At 43.9% G+C, this 18,781-nt stretch overlaps 1 protein-coding gene across 1 annotated transcript in view; it reads left to right on the forward strand.

Moving 5' to 3' along the window:
• Nucleotides 1–15,443, forward strand: part of LOC115096194 (bone morphogenetic protein 2-like) — a 34,942-nt gene extending 19,499 nt beyond the window's left edge. Inside the window, exons 4-7 of the mRNA XM_029610705.1 lie at nucleotides 10,810–11,011; nucleotides 14,148–14,170; nucleotides 14,235–14,241; nucleotides 15,016–15,443. Coding sequence (XP_029466565.1) covers nucleotides 10,810–11,011; nucleotides 14,148–14,170; nucleotides 14,235–14,241; nucleotides 15,016–15,443 — 660 coding nt within the window. The remainder of the gene's footprint in view (nucleotides 1–10,809; nucleotides 11,012–14,147; nucleotides 14,171–14,234; nucleotides 14,242–15,015) is intronic.
• The last annotated feature ends 3,338 nt before the right edge of the window (nucleotides 15,444–18,781 follow it).

Here is an 18,781-nt window from a genome sequence, read left to right on the forward strand (position 1 = left end):
GTGCACCCTGAGAAGCAATGCCAGGGGCCTCAGTCACCCTCTGTGCCTGCGCTGACTGCTCTTCCTCCTCCTCATCAGTTTCATCTCTCCCCTGCTGCACTGAAGTGGAGGCTAAGATAGGACTAACTGATCCTCCTAAAGCGTCGTCAGCTATTACTTCTTCCATTTCTGATGAGAATCCCACAAAACATGATTTTTCATCTGAATCAGAAGCAAACAGTGACTGCACTACATTGTCAACGCTAAGTGTTAGTCGAGACTTCTGACCCCTACTGCTTTTGGGTGTTGACATTTTGTCTGGCATGACTCAGCCTCCCCTTCCCTCACCTCCAAAACTACAGGGCCAGAAACAGGTGGTGGTGATGGTGATGCATCATGGCCAGATTTCATTTTTTTCTGGATGTAACTGCCTGCCCCTCCAAACAGTTTAGATTGCGACAGGTCCCTTTTTAACTTTAATGGGGAGTGGCACTAGTGCCTTTTGAAGTGCCTCCTCTGCCAGTCCCAATCACTCAACTACATCTAGCTTTCCTTGACATTATGGATTTAATGTCACTGCCTAGTGCCTACTGGCTGCCCACTGTCACAGTGCCTTGCTATGCACTAATGTAACGTGTGTGGTGTGCACACACACGCAGCTTGCTTGTAAGCCCAAAAGAGGCAGACTGGGGATTTCACTGCACAGACTGTCCCAATAATAAAGTTTAGTCTGTTAAACTACCCACTGCCTACTGTCACAGTGCCTTGCTATGCACTAATGTAACGTGTGTGCTATGCACACACACACGCAGCTTGCTTGTAAGCACAAAAGAGGCAGACTGGGGGATTTCACTACACAGACTGTCCCAATGATAAAGTTCAGTCTGCTAAACTGCCAGCCCAATGAAGCCCAGTGCACAGAAAGACTGAGTGAGTTGAATTAAACAAACTCAGTTTAAAAAAGCTGGAATTGTTGGCACAGCAGGAAAATCGATGAAATATATTTTCCAATGGAGATTCTAGCAAAATTGAATATATCTCTCCCAGCCACAACACCCAAATGGTGCTTGCTTGCAGCCTAGCCCAGAGGGTGAATGAAACAAAATGGCACTACTATCAGCTTCTCTCCCTGACACAGAGAGACCATCTCAGGTCTCATAAATAAACTGCTTAAAAAACAAACAGGGCTAGTTGGCACAGGCACTGCAGCCAAATAAAGAATAAATAGCTTTTTTTTCCCTACTAACTAGTCTAGCTAGCAATTCATTAGAGTTTTCTGAACTCAGACTAGCTCTGAGTGGAGCCTGCTTCCTCAGAGACCACTTCCCCACACCACCCCTGCAAAGAATGTACATGGCACGCCACGTGCTTAAGAATATATAGTGCTGGGTCATCAGGAAAATCGTCACTGAGCACTGAATGACAGCACAATTGGCTGCATTCAGAGCATTTCACAAAATGTTATCGCTGATACGCTGCATTCCAGTATCCGTGCCAAACCTGTCTGACCCTTTCCTGTGAGTCAGTGATAACTCACAGGAAAGGGCTGGTTTTTGGCTCTGGATAGTGGATACACTGAAATGGCATCCTCTGATTGCAAATGGCGGCGAAGAAAAGCGCGTGCGCACACCTTGCACCATGCAACGGATGAAACAGATGATAAGTTATATTTGTGGGGAATTGCGATACGTTTCGCTTCCCCATGAATATAACGAATAGGGACATATACGTTGCGGATTGCCAATACGTCGAAAACGAATGCACACCCCTACTAATTTAATATTCTTCATTCTGCCCACAGACCACCTACAAATGCAGTACCTACCTACCCAAATACAGTACATGCACATTTTTTAGGGTTGTGCAGAGGAAAAAAAATCTTTTTGGTTCATTCATTCATTAATTATGTGGGAATTTCAATTTGTTTCTTTACTTTCAACCCCCCTCCCCCCAAAATTAATCATTCAGTTGTTTTATTTGTTCATATGTTGACCATTAAAGTCAATATGGGAAGCACTGCAACCTATTTTGTTCTCCATAATTGGGGTTTTCTCATAAATTCTCACAAAATTTGTGGGAATATAGTAACAAAAGGGGGAAAGAACTTCAAAGTACCTAGACTGTGTTAAAGTGGCACCAAATGTGGCATGAATAGCCTAAGGCTTTGTAAAGGGTAAAGGGGTACTAGCAGTGGCAGGAATTCTTTAAGGTATAATAAGAGGAGCAAAGAAGCAGCAAGAGTGACTTCAAAAGAGGGCAACAACAACCCAGGCTATGAACCCTCAATGGCAGCTCGAGACTCAAAGTGGCACCAAGAGTGCATCAACATCCTAAGGCACCATGAAGGGGGAACAAAGCAGCAGAGATGGTAGGAAAAACCCTGAAGGCACTGATACAAGGACAAAGCAGCCAAAGAGAGCATCAACACATAAAAGCTCTATGAGAGGAGCAAAGCAGCCTCCCCCCCCCCCCCCCCGCCTCTCCCCCAAGTATCAAGAACACAACAAAGTGTAGAACCTGGGGTTTGGCAGCAAGGCAGAATGGCAGAAAATAACCCAAGGAGTAAGGACTGGGTATGGCAGCAAGTCTGAGTATCAGAAAGATCCCCAAGGTGAGGTATGAAGGGTATAGCAGCAAGGTAGAGTGGCATGGGAGATATGTGTCTTCCTGTGGAAGTACTTGCCACTTGTCAGATTTAGGACAAGATAATAACCTGTTATCAGTATAATTTTTATGATAGCTTTTATTTCATTCCTTTTTAAACTTGGTCTTGCTACTTTGTGGAATTATGGCTTGCTTGTGAAATTTGCATTCTGAAAGTTAGGGTCACAATTAGAACATGTAAATGTTTTCTCATCAGTGTAATTTTCCTGTTAAGTTGTGAGGTTTGCTTTATTAAAAAAAAAAAAGGTTTGATCATATTCTAAAGCTGAACACAGTCTCTTCCCTTTGTGTATTTTCAGGTGTTGCTTTATTTCTTTATTCTTTCTGAAATTTGCACCACATTCAGAAAATGGGAATGGTCTCTCCTGGTATGTTTTGTCTGTATTTGATTCTTCTGACTGAGGGCTTTTATGGACAAACCACCTTAATGTAATCAAGAAACAAACAGGGTGAGGGGTAGAAGAAAATGAAGAACCACAAAACAGGTACAATGGGAGGAAAAAATGTTATTTTTTTGTCATTTTTCACATTTTTGTTCTGGGAACAAAACACCCCAGAAGAATCAATAAAGAAGAAAGCTAGAGTGGGAAGAAGATCCTAAGGCTTCAAAAAATGGCACCAACAACAGTGGCGAAATGACACCATTTGTGGCATGAACAGCTGAAGGTTCCATGAAGGGTGAACCAAAACACCAAAAGAGGCATAAAATCCCCCAAGGCAGTGATATAGGGTGAAAACATGAAAGGTAAAAAACAGTCATCCAGAGTGGCAAGAACACTCCAAGAGAACCAACTAAATTGTTAGAAAGCCCTAGGTAGGAAGAAGCCAGATAAAATCCCTGGAGGAAGCCTGTCATTTCTGAAAGAGCTGGCTGAGCTTAGAGTTGGTCTTCATTTGAGGCTAAGATGCTACTGAGTAGAGATACAAAATACTCCTTAATTAGCCACTAGCTACTTAATATCCTGTGATTCAGGAATCCAGGACATGATTCTTCTTCCGAATTAGTGTTTGCAAATACTTCTTACATTACCTCAGAAGTAATGGAGAGTGAGGTCCTGGTAGTTCTGGGTGTTGCAGTTCTGTTACCCTTGCCTTTTGCTGTGATATAATCCATTGAAGGCTAAATACTGGATGAAACCAAGAATCACAAAAACCGTAAGTGTATGAAGTCTGAAGAAAATGTCTAAGAGACCATGAAACCATTAAAAATAACTGGGTGGGTAAGGCCTGTGTAAAAATAAACAGATGGCTAGGGCAAGAGCAAGAATTGACGAGTACCGTAGAGGAAGTAGATTTAAAAGTAACCTCCTAGATAGCTAGAGTGGGGGATGCCTTTCCCAGTCAAAGGCGCTATGTGGCTAATGGCTAATCCTAATCTATAAAATAGTAAATAGTAAATGGAGTGGTATGAGGGGCCTGAGGAGTGCTGCAGCAAGCATGCCGAGCAATGGACAGCCAGGGCAAGAGCAAGTGTCAGAAAATAGTGTAGGGGAAGGGGATTGGGAAAAAGAAAGAACTTTATAGAACTTTATAGACAGCTGGAGTGAGAGATGCCTTTCCCATGCAGAGCTAAGGCTACATTTGGTGGATCAACTAATCCAGTAGCATAGGCCTTTATAAAAGAGTCTGGCGCATTCACCATCTGCTGGGGTGAATGCGCCAGACTGGGTTGCAGTGTCGGGCCTGGGCCTAGGCCAAGGCATCAGGACCCGCCTCCAGGTCGGGTCCTGGTGTTGGGCCTGGGGTCCGAGTCCAGGCTCTGGCATCAGGACTTGGTCTCCAAATTGGGTCATGGTATCAGGCCTGGGCTTGGGCCCTGACCTAGGCATCAGGATCCTGCTTGGGCCCTGACCTAGGCATAAGGACCTAGTCTCCAGATTGGGTCATGGCATCAGGCCTGGGCTTGGGCCTTGATCCTAGGCATCAGGACCTGGCCACCAGGTTGGGTCCTGTTGTTGGGCCTGGGCTTGAGCCCTGGCCTAGGCTGAGGCACAGGCTTCAGGACCAGGTCTTCAGGTCAGGTCCTGGCATTGTACCTAGGGCTGGACCAAGGCCCAGGTGTTGGGTCTGGACCAGGACAATGACTATGGATCCTCAGAGCAGGTAATATTTTTACATTTTTGGGGTCTCAGTCAAGGCCTCGGCTTTAGGCCTGGGCCTTGGCCAAGACCCTGGCATCTGCTCGGGCCTAGGCCATGGTTTGTGCATCAGGCCATGGCCTATATCTAGGCGAGGCCCCAGCCTCGGTCCTAGACCCAGGCCCCGACATCATGCTCTGACCTAGGCAGAGGCCCTTGCTTTAGATCTCTGCCTATTCCATAAGCGAGGCCCTGACTTCGAGCCTAAGCCTGATGGATCCATTTTGTTTTCAAAACAAAACGTGAAAACCAACAAAATTTTGTCGGATTTTCAATATTTTCACTTTGATAACAAAATGAAGCAAAATAGGAAATTTTGTCTAATTTCCTATTTCATTTCTCCTAAAAATCCATCCCTAATTAGCAGTCTGTGTTTTACTCGAGCAAAATAGCATTAGTATTGTATGCAGTTTAGGCATTCATCACGCATTGCAGCCGGTTTGTATTATAATTAAAGCTGTTCAATATTGCAAAATTAAATAACTAAGATGCTGAACTGTTTTGTTGCAAGAAGTATTCATCCTGCTATGGTGATGAATAGTGATCTGCCATTGTGCAAACAGGGATGCTGCTGACAGAAACATTTTCTGGAACAGATAGTCCACATAGATCTAGATCATCTTCATCTTGACACTCCACACTCTCTACATTCTCTGCATGTGCAATGATCACCATTAGCTCACATTGTCAATGGGCAGCTGCTCTCATTGGTCTTACAATTTTGATTGGAACTGCCGGATGTTTGTGCATTGCTGTGTGGCTTTGCAGCATCACCATAGAAGCAAAATGTTGATGACATACCTTGCATATCCTATCACTCTGAATTCTATTTGTACAATTGATTGGGGGCTCCCCAAAACTGGTGGGAGAGAGTGGGAAAAGTGCACAAATGCATTGGTCCTCGGGCACTGGAGACCCTCACTATGCCACTGCTGTCGTGATAACAAAATAATCTTATGACTTTGACTTTGTGACATCATGCTATGTTCAATCCCCCCTACCCCCTTCTCAAAAAAGTATTAAACTCCTCCCCCTATTGGAGCATGATGTCGTTTATGGACATTTCTTTGCAGCCTTGGGTTCTTCTCAGGGCTATGCCTGCCTGAGGATCGCCCGTACGTCAATCACCTGGACAGGTTTCTTTTTCTCTGAGAGCTTAGCTCTGGCCAGTCACAGGTTTCCACTCCGCCTCCTGGAACCGATTGTTCCCTCAAACGCAGACCACCAAGGCACCAGGTTCAGGGAGCTGAACCCAAGTGGAAGATCAATGCAGCTTCTCATTTTCTCTACAGGTGCCCATCTCCTCTCACCAGGGACATGTTGCTGCTTCCAGGGTGTAGGCTGGCCATTCTGCCTTCCCACTTCCATGTGGCTATCTGTGATACATCAGGGCATGGCAAGTAGGTAGAGTGGTTGCAGCAAGACCTCTAAGATGGTACATCTGGGGTATGGCAGGTAGGTATGTGGCAGCAAAATCCCTAAGATTATACAGGTGGGCAGAGTGGCAGCAAGGCCTTCTAGGTGCTATCAGTCATCTTGCCTCTCACATGGAAATTCTGGAAATCCAAGCAAAAGCAGACTGATTTTCAAAACGATCAGCTTTTCAATCAACTTTGGCACCAGCCTTGAGCAATGAGGACTCATGATGTCCTCTCTAATTGAGAAAACATGTTCACTGGGCATGTTAGTTGGTGGACTTGAAAAATAGAGCTGAGCCACCTTGGCTAGGTCTGGACAGACTATGCATCTGTGTACCCAATATTCCACTGTATCTGTGTTCATGTCCTTGGTGGGCTTTGTGAGATAGTGTGTCACAGAAATTTGCTGAGGTCTCATTTTCTGGGGGTTGGGTGAGTGTCTCTCTTGTCAGCTGCTTTAGCTAAGGCCTGTGTCAGGAGAGATGGTTCTTTGTGGGCAATATAGCTTTGGCATATTGAAGTGGGAAAGGAAGTGGTAAGTGACAGGGTCCTGCTCCTGCTTTGTCATTACTCTTTGAGGTGGCCACTCTTTCCTGTGCCTTTGCCTCTGGCACTCCTGTTAAGACACCTAAGCTACCAGCACCTTCTTCATGAATGGGGCTGGAAGGCAAGACTCCTTTTCACCCATGGATCCCAAAATGTAGCAAACATGAATGTATTCTTTTCTGTGAGAGGTTTCAGTCTCTCTTGTACCCCTCTGCTTCCATTTCATCTTGCACATGGAAGGCCTCTAACTTGACCTCCAGAATATTTATGATAGGGATGACTTTGCCCAGGATGGTGCTCTTGTGATTGTGATGACTCTGAGAGACTAGGTGGAATCACTGTGAAACTAGAGGATGTAAAACTCAGATTGACAAACTATAGATTAACAAATCACCAGGACAGGATGGGATTCACCCCAGAGTTCTGAAGGAACTAAAAAATGAAATTGCAGGCCTGTTTCTGGTGAATTGCAAACTATCATTTAAAACAGCCATGGTACCAGAAAACTGGAGGATGGCTAATGTGACACCAATTTTTCAAAAGGGTTCCAGGGTGATCAGGGAAACTATAGACCAGTGGGCCTGATTTCAGTGCCAGGCAAAATGATTAAAACTATTCTTAAAAACAAAATTACTTACCACATAAATAGACATGGTTTAATGGGAGGAGAGTCAACATGGTCTTTGCAAGGGGAAGTCTTGCCTTACCAATTTACTAGATTTTTTTTGTGTGTAAATAAACATGCAGAGAAAGGTGAGCTGGGTGATATAATTATTTGGAATTTCAGAAGGCACTTGACAAAGTCCCTCATGAGAGACTTCTCAGGAAATTGGAAGGTCATGGGTTCGGAGGCAGTGTCCTATTATGGATTGGTAACTGGATAAAGGACAGGAAACAGAAGGTGGGACTAAATGGTCAGTTTTCTGAATGGAGAAAGGTTGTTAGTGGCATGCCTCAGGAGTCTGTATTGGGACCTGTGCTATTTAACATATTCATAAATGATCTGAACAAAGGAAAATGAGTGAGGTGACCAGATCTGCAGATGACACAAAAACTGAGTCATTAAAATGGCAGTGGATTGTGAAGAACTGAAGAAGGACCTTGTGAAACTAGGCTTCTGAATGGCAGGTACAATTTAATGTGGACAAATACAAAGTAATGTATGTAGGGAAAAATAATCCCAACTACAAGTAAACAATGCTGGGTTCTATGTTAGAAGTCACCACCCAGGAAAAGGACCTCTGAGTTCTTGTGGATAATATTTTCAAATCTTTGGCTCAGTATTGGCAGTTGTGAAAAAGGCAAATACAATGTTAGGAATTATTTATAAAGGAATATAGAACAAATGTTGATTTCTGGTCTCCCTATCTAAAAAAATACAGTGGACATGGAAAAGGTACAGGGAAGGGTGACAAAAATGATAAAGTGGATAGAAAAGCTCCATTATGGAGAAATGCTAAACAGATTAAGGCTTTTTGTCCCTGAAAAGTGATGACTGAGAGGGGATATGATTGAAATTTATAAATTATGTGTGGAGTGGAACAGGGAATAGGTAAATAGAGAGCCGTTATTTACCCTTTCAAATAACAGTAGGACTAGGGGACACTCCATGAAACTAGCAACTGGCAAATTTAAATCATAGGAAGTATTTTTTCATTCAGTGCACAATCAAGCTATGGAATCTGTTACCAGAGGATGTGGTCAAGGCTACTAACAAAGTGGGGTTCAAAACAGGATTGGAATAGTTCCTGAAGGAAAAGACCATAAATTAGTTATTAGCCAGGTCGATGTAGGAAAGCCAGCGCTTATCCCTGGGAGTGAAATATAAGAAATAGATCAACTATTGGGGATCTGATGGGTACTTGTGATGTGGACTGGCCCCTGATGGAGACAGGATGCTGGGCTCAATGGACCTTGGTCTGATCCAGCATGGCACTTCTTATGTTATTATAAGAGCAACTTGTCCAATATGTGGAATGCACAAGGAAGGGTGAATATACATTTATCCAACTCCTAATTTGGGGTGAATCAAGATGCTAGATTTTTTAAAAATGTAATTAATATTCTACCTTTCGTGACTGGTCAGTCACTTCAAAGATTACATACAGGGCCTGATTTATGAAGGCTTTTCTCCTATTCTGTATCTATAGGAAAAATGTTTAGTAAATGAGGCCTAAGTTTGTACATGAAGTGACTTGCCCGAGGTCACAAGGAAGCCAATAGTCAGTAGGTCGTTTAGTGAACAAGGTATCTATCTAAAGTTAGTCAGATAACGTGTCCCAAATATTCAGTGAGATAAATATCCTGCTGAATATACCAGCGTAAAGTTAGCTGCCAACAGAAACTCTAACCGGCTGAGTTTGAATATAGATTTTTAGTTATCCAGCCTTGTGTGACTGGATAACTGAATGTCTTGAAAGGTTATCGGCTAAGTAGCGCTGTCATTAAAGAAAAAAAAAAACAAAACCTCAAACACATGAACGAACTAGCGGGCCAATCACCCCCCCCCCCACCTCAAAATATCGGATAAAAAGGCCCTTTTGGCCCATGCTCTCATCACCCATAAAAACCTTAAAATGCTACAAAGACCCCTATCCCGATGTTTTCAAAAATCATCTATCATCCTGCCCTCCCCCCATCCCTTTCTTCCATCCATCCATCCAGAAGGGATTGTAAACATCGTGGTGGGGAGCAGGGCTGGAAGCATAAACCTAACCTACATTTAAGCTTCCAGTGCTGCCGGTCTTACAGCAGTGCTGGAGGTGCTGGGAGTGGGGTGGAGGGTCCCTTGCTCCTGGCAATGAAATGAAGGATATCAGGGGGAGGGGGATATGCCACGATGTTTACAATCTTTTTGGCTGAGTGGGGGGGGGGGGGGGGCAGGATGATAGATGATTTTTGAGAACATTAGGATAGGGATCTTTGTAGCATTTTAAGGCTTTTATGGGGGACGAGAGCATAGCCCGAGAGGGCCTTTAGAGAATATTTTGAGTGAGAGAGAGGTGACTGGCCCACTAATCCGTTTATATGTTTGAGTTTTTTTTCTTTAATGACAACACTACTTAGCTGGATACATTTTAAAGATATCCGGTTAAGCAGCACATTAACCAGGCACACAAGGCCGGATAACTTTAGACCTGCTTGGATGCAGGTCTAAAGTTAACAGGCTAATCCAGCCAAATAAACCTAATATTTTGCTAGGTTAGTTGGATAAATCAATCCCCTGCCAGGAATGCCCCTAAAACACCACTTTTTTTTATCTAGCTAAATTATAGCTAGATACATAATTATCTGGTTAAGTGTCTGAATATGCCCACATTTGCTATTTAGACAGATAACTTGTGAGTTTTCCAGCTAAACTGCTTTTGAATATCTACTTCAAGGAGCCTCAGCAGGATTTGAACCCTGGCTTCCAACTTGCTGCTGTAACCACTACGCTACTCCTCCACTTACTGATTTATTTTAAAGTCTTATATACCACACCCTACAGTAGTATTGCCCAGGGCAGTTTATAGAATAATATTCATAAGTTAAAAACAATAGGCACAGTTCTTAGAGCAAACATTAACAGAACAGCAAATAAAAATAAACTTGAGTTTAATGGAGTGGTTCAATAGAAGGAGCTTTTAAAGATGTTGGATTTCTCCAAAAGGGTGAGAAGATAATTAGAAGCTCTGACAGCTTAATTATATTGGCCAACTGAACTATTTAAAAATGTATTTTTAGGGCATTCTTCTATTTTTAAGATAATTTAAATGTAGTTGGTGGTCACTCTCAACATAGAACAGTCCAGCAAACTGTCCAAACTGGAAATAACACAGTTTGATAGCTTCCTTGTTTAGGAGAACTTAAAAAATAAAATATGAATGTACCAGAAACCTGCATTAAGGACTTAGCAGGGGTATGGCTGGTTTGGTGTTGAGAAGAATGAGTACTTGAATAACAAAAAAAAAAAAAGGAAAAAGACAAATGACTTTCATAAAGATTTTCTTTGGTTGTATTTACATTTAGATCTTGCAAGTAAGTCCCTGTTGTCTTGAAACATGCCTATATTTTATACACAGGTTTCCAAGTGGGCTCAGGATAGCAGTTCCAATCATGGTTTTCTGATCATTACAACTCTTCCATCGAGAAACTCATTGAAATTTAATTTCATGAGCTTTGCCAAGAGTCAAGATAAACAGGACAATAAGAAATCTTTCCTGGTTCTCTTCACTGATGACGGCAGGCGAGGCTCCTCTAAGAACATTCATTCCTCTTCAGCAGGTACAGAAACTTCTAGGGCTTTTCTAGTGATGAATTCTCAAAGTATTTTCATTCCCTCTTTTCCAATTAGAAGACTAGTAATTTTGCTTCCGTCACCTCATGCTCTGATTGCTGTAGCATCCTTTACCCCAGAATCCACATCTTCCACTCATGGTCTCTGACAATTAATCAATAAATGTAAGTGGTAGGGATGTGAATCGTTTTAGGACGATTAAAATTATCGTCCGATAATTTTAATATCGTCTTAAACCGTTATGGAACACAATACAATAGAGATTCTAACGATTTATCGTTATAAATCGTTAGAATCGTGAGCCGGCACACTAAAACCCCCTAAAACCCACCCCCGACCCTTTAAATTAAATCCCCCACCCCCCCCCAATGACTTAAATAACCTGCGGGTCCAGCGGCGGTCCGGAACGGCAGCGGTCCGGAACGGGCTCCTGCTACTGAATCTTGTTGTCTTCAGCCGGCGCCATTTTCCAAAATGGCGCCGAAAAATGGCGGCGGCCATAGACGAACACGATTGGACGGCAGGAGGTCCTTCCGGACCCCCGCTGGACTTTTGGCAAGTCTTGTGGGGGTCAGGAGGCCCCCCCCAAGCTGGCCAAAAGTTCCTGGAGGTCCAGCGGGGGTCAGGGAGCGATTTCCCGCCGCGAATCGTTTTCGTACGGAAAATGGCGCCGGCAGGAGATCGACTGCAGGAGGTCGTTCAGCGAGGGTTCCGGCGCCTCGCTGAACGACCTCCTGCAGTCGATCTCCTGCCAGCGCCATTTTCCGTACGAAAACGATTCGCGGCGGGAAATCGCGCCCTGACCCCCGCTGGACCTCCAGGAACTTTTGGCCAGCTTGGGGGGGGGGCCTCCTGACCCCCACAAGACTTGCCAAAAGTCCAGCGGGGGCCCGGAAGGACCTCCTGCCATCCAATCGTGTTCGTCTATGGCCGCCGCCATTTTTCGGCGCCATTTTGGAAAATGGCGCCGGCTGAAGACAACAAGATTCAGTAGCAGGAGCCCGTTCCGGACCGCTGCCGTTCCGGACCGCCGCTGGACCCGCAGGTTATTTAAGTCATTTGGGGGGGGGGGTTCGGGAGGGTGGGGGATTTAATTTAAAGGGTCGGGGGTGGGTTTTAGGGGGTTTTAATGTGCCGGTTTTGCGATTTTACGTTTTTTTGATTTTTCACGATTTTTCACGATATTTTACCCCCCTAAACGGCAACAATACGATTCCCTCCCCCTCCCAGCCGAAATCGATCGTTAAGACGATCGAGGACACGATTCACATCCCTAGTAAGTGGTGTGCATTCAGAAGCTTCTTCATTTCTCCCTTTAAAACAATTCCTGAAACTAGCTAGGTTAAAACAATTCCCAGTAATTGTGGGGTTTATATTAGCCATACCACTTATATTTATTTATTATTACCAATGAGTGGGGTTGGTACCAAAATATACCCCTTTCTAGGGGAAAAGTAATAACTTTGTAATAAAAATGCAGCTATCAAGAATACCACTCGCAAGCTTACAAACTGAAAGTGGGATTCTTAAATTGAGCCGTGCCTAGGATGTGAATCGTTTTTTGACGATTTAAAACAATCGTCAGATATATTTTAAATCATCAAAAATCGTTAGAGCTGTGATACAATAACAATTCCCCCGATTTATCGTCAAAAAATCGTAAATCGGTGTCAGTGAGGGCAAAAGTAGCGCTGGCGCCATTTTGACTTTTGCCCTCACTATGTCGACATAGTGAGGGCAAACGTAGCGCCGCCGCCATTTTGAATATTGGCAATACGGCTCGCGTGCAGGAGGTCGCTCCCGGACCCCCGCTGGACTTTTGGCAAGTCTTGTGGGGGTCAGGAGGCCCCCCCCCAAGCTGGCCAAAAGTCCCTGAGGGTCCAGCGGGGGTCCGGGAGCGATCTCCTGCACTCGTGACGTCGGGTGACAGGAACCAAAATGGCGCCGGTGCTACCTTTGCCCTGTCATATGGTAAGGGCAAAGGGCCACCGGCGCCATTTCTTTTAACGCAGCCGTGGCCCGAGAGCGGGAGATCGCGCCGGGACCCCCCACTGGACCCCAGGTAATTTAAAACATTTTGGGGGGGTTCGGGAGGGTGGGGGATTTGTTTTAAAGGGTCGGGGTGGGTTTTAGGGTGCCGGTTTTCCCGCCCTCCCCCGATTTACGATTTTTTACGATTTAAAAAAAACAAAAACCATGACTATCAGATTTCCCTCTCCCCCAGCCAAAATCGATCGTTAAGACGATCGATCACCCGATTCACATCCCTAGCGCCTGCCCTGTTTCCACTTATGCCCCAGCAGAGCTGTGCAGGCCGAGCACTGCTGTGTGGAACAGAGCCCAACAGGAAGATTATACTGAGCACAGCACTATGAATCAGTGCATACACTCACAATCCTCATGGAAGCCGCACCCACTTTTCCTACACATTTCCTACTGGAGAAGGAGACCTATGGGAGGAAGGGGGTAGGCCTGCCACACGGACTATGAGCATGCACTTGTTGACAGTGCCACGTTTAGTACAGTTTTCCTGCCACTTCTATTCTGCAGAGAAGTGCCCCATGCACATTTGTTGAGATGCTAGTTAGCTGGGGTTAGGGGAGGGTGGGGATAGTGGTGGCAGAAGTTATAGGGAGCATAAGCGGAGGCAATAAAGTGTCTAAAGAGTGGAAGTGCAGTGCATGCAAATCAGGTTTTATTTTAATTTCTGAGGGTTGGTAAAAACTAATGATAGGAAATTTAGAAACTTCTGGAACTTAGAAATTTGTTCTAATTTCACAGAGATTTATTTTTTTGCTGCAGCTAAGGTAGGTGAAAGTTGCCCATGGTCCCTTTCACATACTCTCAATATTTCACTATGCACTCAGCACCCAGTCAAAAAACAAGCCCCAAAGTTTATGAAAGGAGTATAAACAGGATGGAATGAAGTTACTTTCCAGATTGAAGCTACTAAAATGGTGAGTGGTCTTCATTATAAAACATATGGAAACAGACTTAAAAATCTAAACATGTATGCATTACAGGAAAGATGGGATAGAGGAAATCTGATAGAGACATTTAAATAACTCCGAGATATTATTGCACAGGAGGCAGGTCTCTCTCAATAGAAGGGAGGCTCTGGAGAAAAGGATCATGGGATGAAAATGGTAGACTGAGGGGTGATCCAAGGAAGTATTTCTTTAGAGAAAGGGTGGTGGATGCATGGAACAGCCTTCCTGTGGTGGACTCAAGGACAGTATCTGAATTCAGTAAAGCATGGGGCAAGCATAGGGATCACTGAAGGAGTGGCAGGGACTGTAGAACTAAGCAATTGTGGATGGGCAGACAAGATGGGCTGTGTTTAGTCTTTTTTTTTTTTTTGCTGTCATGTTTCTATGAGAGTCTGAGAGTGAGTGTGAAGGTTTAGATGCACTGTGTACACCAGAAGCTTCTCTTTAGCTTACTGTGTATAGGAGTCCTTGCTTTGATGTAATAATACTGTGTGCACTGAGAAAAAAAGAGGTTTTCTATAAATTCTTTTCAAACCCAAAAGTGCTTTGTGAAACCCCTACAACTTTAGCTCTGAGCTGTCTACCAATCAGCAAGTTCATGAGCATCGTTGGAGAAGGGTAAGAGTTTTTTCATATTGTGCAGCAAACTTAAATTTCAGAGAGAAAAAATATATGTACTTTTTTAAACGTTATCTTCCTGTGAGTCACTAACATTATTTAAGCACTATAAAGATTTTTTTTTTAAGCAAAGCATTTTAACCTAATTAACATTCCTTCAGAATTCCTTCACAAGTTTCTTCTTCAAACCTTTGTACTATAGAAAGAAAAACTCAACAGCGGCCTCTGTATCAAATCTTCTAGCGTTCAATAACAAGTAACCTTCCTTGACCAATTGGTTTTCTTTATGTTGGCTTCATGCTTCTCCTGTTTCCCTGAATTCATTAAGCTTGAAACATACTTAACTTTCTGTATTTTGTTTTTAGAGACTCTGACTGCTCCAGATGAGGACCCTTCTTTCCAGTTGCTGAATGAAAACAATGTTCCTTCGGTCATAGAAATTAACAAAAGCAGGACAATTCGTGATGTGCCAGTTTATATTCACGGTCCAATTATGCCATGCAAAAGGAGCCCTCTTTATGTTGACTTTGAGGAGATTGGGTGGGCAGGATGGATCATTTCTCCTAAAGGTTACAATGCCTACTACTGCAAGGGTGCCTGCCTTTTCCCATTGGGGCAGGGACTAGGAGCCACTAACCATGCTACTGTCCAGTCTATCGTTCATGCATTAAAACTATCCAGTGATATAAGTACCCCCTGCTGTGTGCCAAATAAACTGCATTCAATCAACCTTCTGTACTTTGATGATGAGGAGAATGTGGTGCTTAAAAAATATGATGATATGGTTGCTGTAAGCTGTGGCTGTCACTGAGAGCATCCTTAGTACCTGATTTCGATATTGCTTAGTTTTGTTCAGTCTTCTTTTGGACACCGTAATCAATGCCTTAAACATGCCTAAGCTTTGCTTTTATCAAGAGAGTCGATGCACTAGTTTGCAAATAAAAATTCAGACTTTTTTGGTAATCAGATCTTTTGAATCTTCTTGAAAAGATATGTTATATAGTGATTTAGGGATGAAATTGACCTTTGCAATTGTGGATTGTGTAGGCAGAATCATGTATTTCATTTTTTAAAAATGAAAAATTTAAATCATAGGACCTGTACCTGGACTCTGGCCTAGGCTGAGGCTCAGGCATCAGGTCTTGGTTTCTGGGTCAGGCCCTGGCGTCAAGCTTGGGTCAGGCCCTGGCATCAAGCTTGGGTCCTGGTCAAAGACCCAGTGTTGGAACCTGGCCTCTGGTCCAGGCTGCGGCTCTGGGGCTCCAGCTTATGCCCTGGCATCGGGACCCAGTTGCTATGCCAGGCCACGATGTCAGGCCTGGGCTGCAGTGGTGGCCTTATGTAGACTGAGGCCAAGGTCATGACAACCTACTCCTACGCAAGGCCTAGGCTTCAGCGGAAGATCCCCAGTGGACTGGGTAAGTGGAGGCCGGGGGAGATCCTGGCCCCAGCATTTTTCTGGGTGGGTAGGAGGGAGGGAGGGACGGAAGGCTTTGGAAGGTTCCATTTTTGTTTTTTTGTCATTTTTTTAAATGTTTGATTCATTTTTTCACACAAATGAAACAAGTCAAATGTTCCACAAACAAATTAATGAGAAAAAACCTTCCAAAAATGAACCAAAAAATGAAAACATTTTTTTCCCTTATCACTGCTAATAGTTATCTGATTCTCCGTTTACTCTGTTTTAACCAGTTCACAATCCACATTAGTAGCACAGGCATGGATGGGTCTGGGTGGGTCATGGCCCACACACTTAGGGCTCTTTTGAGTGGGGGAAGAAAGGAGTCCTTTCAAGTCCTGATGTGACAGGAGTTGTTTCTTTACACATTCCTGTATGTTTCCCCTGGGGAGGATGTCTGATCTTTTATATGGGTGCAGTGAGGGTAAAACAAATACTCCGGAGTTGATTTGATAGTGTCCAAAATAAAAGTCTTTACTGTTAATACTGATGATGAATGGCACAAAATTCAAACTGCAGCACCACAGACATCTCTCTTCAATTCCGTTACAGTCTCTTCCTTCTATCTGTGCAGGATTCACTTGTATTATCAGGGCAGGAAAAACATCCACTCTTTGTTTAAAGTGAAGTGGAGCTCCCAAATGGACAGGGTCTTTAGGATGGTCAAAACCCCTTCCAAACTGATAAAAATAGCAAAATCTATGACACAGAGAATAAATCCTCTCTTTCTCTCCCCAGGGTGGGTGAACACCGAATGGGTGTCCCCATTGATTAGGGATGTGCAATCGTTTAACACGAATTAGGCGAAATTGCCTAATTCATCCTGGTTTGGAGAACCCAAAAACCGAACCAAATTTTCCTGAAATTTTGGGAAATGTCGGTTTTCAGATTAGTGCGCACTATCCAGAAATTCGGGTCCCCTGAATTACAAAGTTCCGAACCGCAGGAAATTCGAAATGTCCTACGGTGGGCCGAAAACGAAGCATCTCTACCATTGATGTTATTTTCCTTTAAACACAGTTAGCAGATCTTCAGGATCTCCTTGATCTTACACAGTCTTTTTAGTACTCTCTCTGGATCCTTGGTGTAAGGGACCCTCTTTGAAACAAGCAGTTCTCTTGCTTCCAGAAGGAAGGAAAGGGCAGCCAAACTTCCTCCTGGATTTTCTAAATCAAAAATCTTTCCCACAAACCATTGAATTTAACACCGGAGTTGTTCCTTGCAGCAGGTCACTGTCACCTCCTTCCTAATTGAGGGTACGGAGGGCATGTCTTCCCTATCCCTGGGCGTCTCAGACACAGGGTACCCTGATTCTTGTGCCCAAGAAAGGCTCAGGTGTTTCACAAGGCTCCTGCCATGAAAAATCTCAAAACCCTCAAAAACAACCCAAAGGGATATTCCAACCAGCTAGTGAGTAGGTTGGAAGGAAAACCTTCCTGGTCCTCGTCAGGACCCACAGGCTGGTCTAGCCTGCTTTTACTGACTGGGCCTGCAAAACAACAAAAGCTAAACTTCTCTAAACCTCTGGACTCTTTGAAAAACTAAAGGGACTGCCTCCCAAGTTCATTGTGAAGAGCTCTTAAGCAGACTTTCAGGGGGCTGGCCATGACAGACAGACTTCTCAAAGGGAGGAGCTGTATTCGAATGGAACCTCCCTCTACTTTAACCTATTCTCTTTTAGCTGAAGTAAGGGCTCACCCAGATCTTACTGGTAGCATGACCATACATTGATTTATGGACTTTTCCTCCAGGAACTTATCCAAACCATTTTTAAACATCTACAGTAATAGCTTTCACCATAACCTCTGGCAATGAATTCCAGAGTTTAATTATGCATTGAATAAAAAAAAAACATTTTCTCTTTAGATTTAAATGAATTACCTAGTAGCTTCATTGTGTACTTTTCATTCTTTGTACTTTTTGAAAGAGTAAACAACTTATTAATGTTTGCTCATTCCAATCCACTGATTATTTTATAAACCTCTATCATATCTCTCGATTTCGCCCTTCTCTCTACCTTTTCTAATTCTGCTATATCTTTTTTGAGATGTGATGACCAGAACTGCAATGGTTGAATTTTCTTCCTCTGCTCCTGTCTCCTCTACAGCAGGCTCCACTACCTTTGCAGCACTCTCTTCCACCTCTATGCTGTGCCCACAGCCTCCATCTCCAGTGTCTGTGTCAGTCCCTCCTGTATGGACCCTGTCATGAAGTTCCTTTGTAGAGTGGCCCTTACAAGATCCTCTACATCTGTAAGCTGAATCTCTCCTCCTGTCTGGGGCTTGGACCTTTCTATCTGGGCCACCTTGGCTTTACAGCCAATCTGGTGTCATGCCATCGATGTTTAATTGTACAACTGACCTGTTTGCCACTGACAGGTTGCTGACATCTTTGGCTATAATCTCCCATATTCTTCTCTTTAACCTTGTGGATGTCTTCTGTCCAAATAATGCTTGGTAGTTCTCACACATCTTCCTGACAAGCAGATCCATTTCTTCCTCTGAAAAATGTGCCTCCCTCTGCCATCTTTTCTCATCCAAATTACTGGGACCCGCCTGTAGTGGCTCCCTACCTCCCTGTCCACTATTCCCTCTCCCATCTCCCCCTCCCCCACCCTTTGCACTATCTCCTCCACTTGCCTTCTTTTCCCTTCACTCCCACTCCCATCCTCTGCTGCATCCTCATAGTCT

Source organism: Rhinatrema bivittatum, chromosome 7 (assembly GCF_901001135.1).
Source record: "Rhinatrema bivittatum chromosome 7, aRhiBiv1.1, whole genome shotgun sequence".
Lineage (NCBI taxonomy): Eukaryota > Metazoa > Chordata > Amphibia > Gymnophiona > Rhinatrematidae > Rhinatrema > Rhinatrema bivittatum.